Genomic DNA, 3,710 nt, shown 5'->3' on the forward strand with positions numbered 1-3,710 from the left:
ACCAAACACAAGCGTTTGGAGAACGTCCGCCGGTGAGTGAAATGCTAACTACACATGCTGCTACTGTAAATAACTAGAAAGAAACCACACATTTCTACGTGCTGTTCAGTCCGCTTCGATTCCACTGAGCGTATGCAAAGTATTTACAATGATAACGATCCTCCCACACCATTAAGTGCAAGCATATTCATTAAAATAGTCGGCAGTTAGCGGGTTAGCTAATTAGCTAGCAGCTAACGCTACCTATCCGCGTAGTATTATTGCGAAGAGTAAAATAACCACACACAGTATTCATTGTAAACAAACAACATCAACAACAAAAACTCTTCCGTCTGAATAAACCAGTGAATAAAACAAGCGGTAGTTATTTAGTTGGTTTGGTTCCCTGTTAGCTGACATGTTGCTAATGCAGCAAGACTAAATATAAAGCGACCGTAACATCTTCTAACGTTATTTATCTTCAACTCCACTTCAGACCACAATCAAGATGAGTCTGAGAAAGCAGACCCCGAGTGACTTCCTGAAGCAGATCATTGGCAGACCCGTGGTCGTCAAACTGAACTCTGGAGTGGATTACAGAGGTAATGTCACAGCAACATAACCACGTATATGTAATGTTTAATTTAGTTAACACAACCTAAAAACACATGTTACAATGTGTGTCTGTAGGTGTCCTGGCCTGCCTGGATGGCTACATGAACATTGCCATAGAGCAGACGGAGGAGTATGTCAATGGGCAGCTCAAGAACAAGTATGGAGATGCTTTTCTAAGAGGAAACAACGGTAAGATAAGATTATCCAGTTATAATCATGTGTCCAATTTATAAACAGTACAAGTCATGTGTTGGGGGACTCAAAACTTTTTATTGGTACGGTTTGCTTCAATTTTTATGAGTAGTGACTGTTTTCTTCCTTTAACATCCATGCATATAGTATGATCACAATACATGTGCTCCTTTTCTGGGCAACTGGACTTGTATTTGTCTGGGAAGACGTTCCCCCGTTGCCCAGAAAAGAACGATGACCTGGATGAATGAGAATATCCATAGACAATACATGTGCTCATGCAAAAAAAAAAAAAAAAGCATCTTATTTGAGCTTTACTCCTCTGCAGTTCATGGATTTCTGTGCATTCAGGACTTAGTACTGTAATGATTATTGTTGTCTACATTTGAAATAGGGGTGGTTTACCCAGTGTTGAAGATTTCACTTTTTCCAGCTATTCTGTCACGTGACATGATGTGGATGATGTAAAAATCATGCACTTGTCTGTTGAAATTTTAGCCCTCTATGACACAAATCAGTCATCTAAATAAATCAGAGTAACTTGCTTATAATCTGAGGAAAGTTTGTAGACACATACAGTACTTCCAAATTAATATATCCGGCGTTATTTAATCTGTATGGAGCTGTCGTCTGATCATATTTCTTATATTATTATGACCACTCCAAAAGGATTGTTCACAGTGACGTCCTCTTTTTAAAGTATGCTGCAGTTTGCCCTTTTCACTGCAGATGTTTCAGCTTTATGGTGGAAAAAGCACATACGTCACTAATAAAATTAAAGATGGTTTGGTTGTATCCAAGTCTCCCAGTAAACCGTGGCAGTGAGCCAGCATGAATAATACAATGACCCTGAAACTTCAGCAGACTGACTATTGGGTCTATCGATTTAAAGACTTAGAACAATGTGACCCTGTATGGAGAATTCATTTTTAAAATTTCCTTTTAAATATTATATTTCAATTGCAGTGTTACTGATGCATGTTTATCACCTCTGTGTGATGACCTTGTTGGCATAGAAAAGACGATGGTTAAATAAACACTTCTGTCACAAAAGGACCTGATGCACTAACATGTTTTTTTTTTTTTGACGTGGGTGTTCAGACAAGTTTTTTTTTGTCTATTAACTGGCTTCATTTGCATGTGAAGCCTGAACTGTTTCTTTATATCCATGAAAACAAGCCGTATCCTGGAATATTGATAATGTGGAGAGCTCAAAGCAACAGACACTGGGAGCTCCCCTACATTTCTTTCCCTTTTTTTTCTCCTTGAACATTGGCCAGCTCTCCCTCTTTGATGAATTAATTATTTCACTACAGTCAAAACTTTTAACTGTAAAATTCAAGTTCGCGTCTTAATCCATCTGTCTAGATTTTCCTGACTTGAGCCTTGTATTGGATCTGTGGTATGAATCCCTGCTGAATATGAGTCATGCTGGCCCGCAGAGCTGCTCACTGTGATAACAAAAGCCATAAATAAAATAAAAACTAACAATCACCGCTTAACCAAGCTGCTGCTTAATAAAGTCGTCAGTCTTACACATCTACCGAGAACCCCACAATAACTAACCAGGTACAAAATAATTCAGCATTTTATATCGAAAGATGTGACTGTTTTTTTTTTTTTTTTCCACGATGATCTGCTTCAGTGGGTCCGGGTTTCCCCACAGAGAATTTATTTGTGGTCAGCCATGGGAAGTGGAAGGTGGGGTGACTGCAGAAAGTACTGAGCATTAAAAGTCAGCTGTAAAAAACATCAGTTTCACAACTAACTGCCAGTTCTGTGTGAATGCACCAATGTAGCAGCATTTTCAATAAATCTGACCTTTTTTTTTTAAAGAAAAAGAAAAAGCGTTATTCTCAAATGTTTGTCACTGTGACTACAATACAATTTGCCTCTCGGAAGACAATTTAATGTGGTGCATAATCATGAGTTGACCATACATTTTTATTATGTTGCTCAGAAATACTGCATTTAAAAAAAAAATGTTTTTTCCCTCTTCATTTTCCTCTTTTCACAGTTCTGTACATCAGCACCCAGAAGAGGAAAGTGTAGAAGATGATGTTGTTCTTTCGTTTTGATTTTTCAGTATTTTATACGACAGTGGACAATTCCTGCATCGTCCTGTCCTGTGTTTTTGGTTCTGTAAAGCCTGAAGTTTGTTTTTGTAAAAGTGGAAGAAGTTAATAAATTTTGAGTTTCCATCTGTGGCTGACTTGGTGTACATTATTTACACAAGAGAAACCTTTTTTTTTTTTGCTGTCAACTTTCTAAAAATCTAAATGTAGGTTTTGAAGGAATATTATTATTTCAAAATGCGTAATTCTGAATAAAAAAAAACTCCCATTCCTGGGTTCGCACTAATATCTTGTGATTTAATTCTTGAATGTCCATCAGGCTTCCTCAGTGCCAGTGGGACTGTAGCAGTGGGATAGAGGTGGAGTTTTTTTTTTCTCCTCTTGCGAAATCACTCAAAGTTTATCCCTGGAGCAGGCAGAGATGCCCAAATCTACCACTGTCTTACCACAAGGCTTCAAAAGGATTAGAGCATAATATTGTAATTTGTCAGAACTAATGTGCCAACATTGTAATTGATCTTGATACGACTGGCCTGCAGAAACCCATTACCGAGCTGAGCAGTCCATGTACAAATGTATTCATCATTACACTTCATCTGATGATTAAATAAATCAAAATGAAACTATAATTCTAAACAAAACTTTGTTCAAGCAGCATTCCACATTAGACAGAGCAATTTGATCTCAGTTTAGCTTTTTATTTTTCTCTCATTTTCAAATTGATCACTAAAAAACATTCCAACAGCTCTATGTGATGACACCACTTGATAGCTTTGTAAAGATGGAGTAATGCACCTGCATCTGGACTTCCAGTAGAGTAAATCACAGCGTATGACTGCATGATACATG

General features: G+C 37.6%; 1 protein-coding gene across 1 annotated transcript; it reads left to right on the top strand.

Annotated features, from left to right (window-relative positions):
- Positions 1–2,991, top strand: lsm6 (LSM6 homolog, U6 small nuclear RNA and mRNA degradation associated). The gene is made up of 4 exons (XM_083974160.1): positions 1–32; positions 476–581; positions 670–783; positions 2,804–2,991. Exons 2-4 carry the CDS (start codon positions 488–490, stop codon positions 2,836–2,838), a joined length of 243 nt encoding a protein of 80 aa, XP_083830286.1. The 5' UTR covers positions 1–32; positions 476–487; the 3' UTR covers positions 2,839–2,991.
- The last annotated feature ends 719 nt before the right edge of the window (positions 2,992–3,710 follow it).

The sequence above is a fragment of the Trachurus trachurus genome (genome assembly GCF_905171665.1).
Source record: "Trachurus trachurus genome assembly, chromosome: 1".
Lineage (NCBI taxonomy): Eukaryota > Metazoa > Chordata > Actinopteri > Carangiformes > Carangidae > Trachurus > Trachurus trachurus.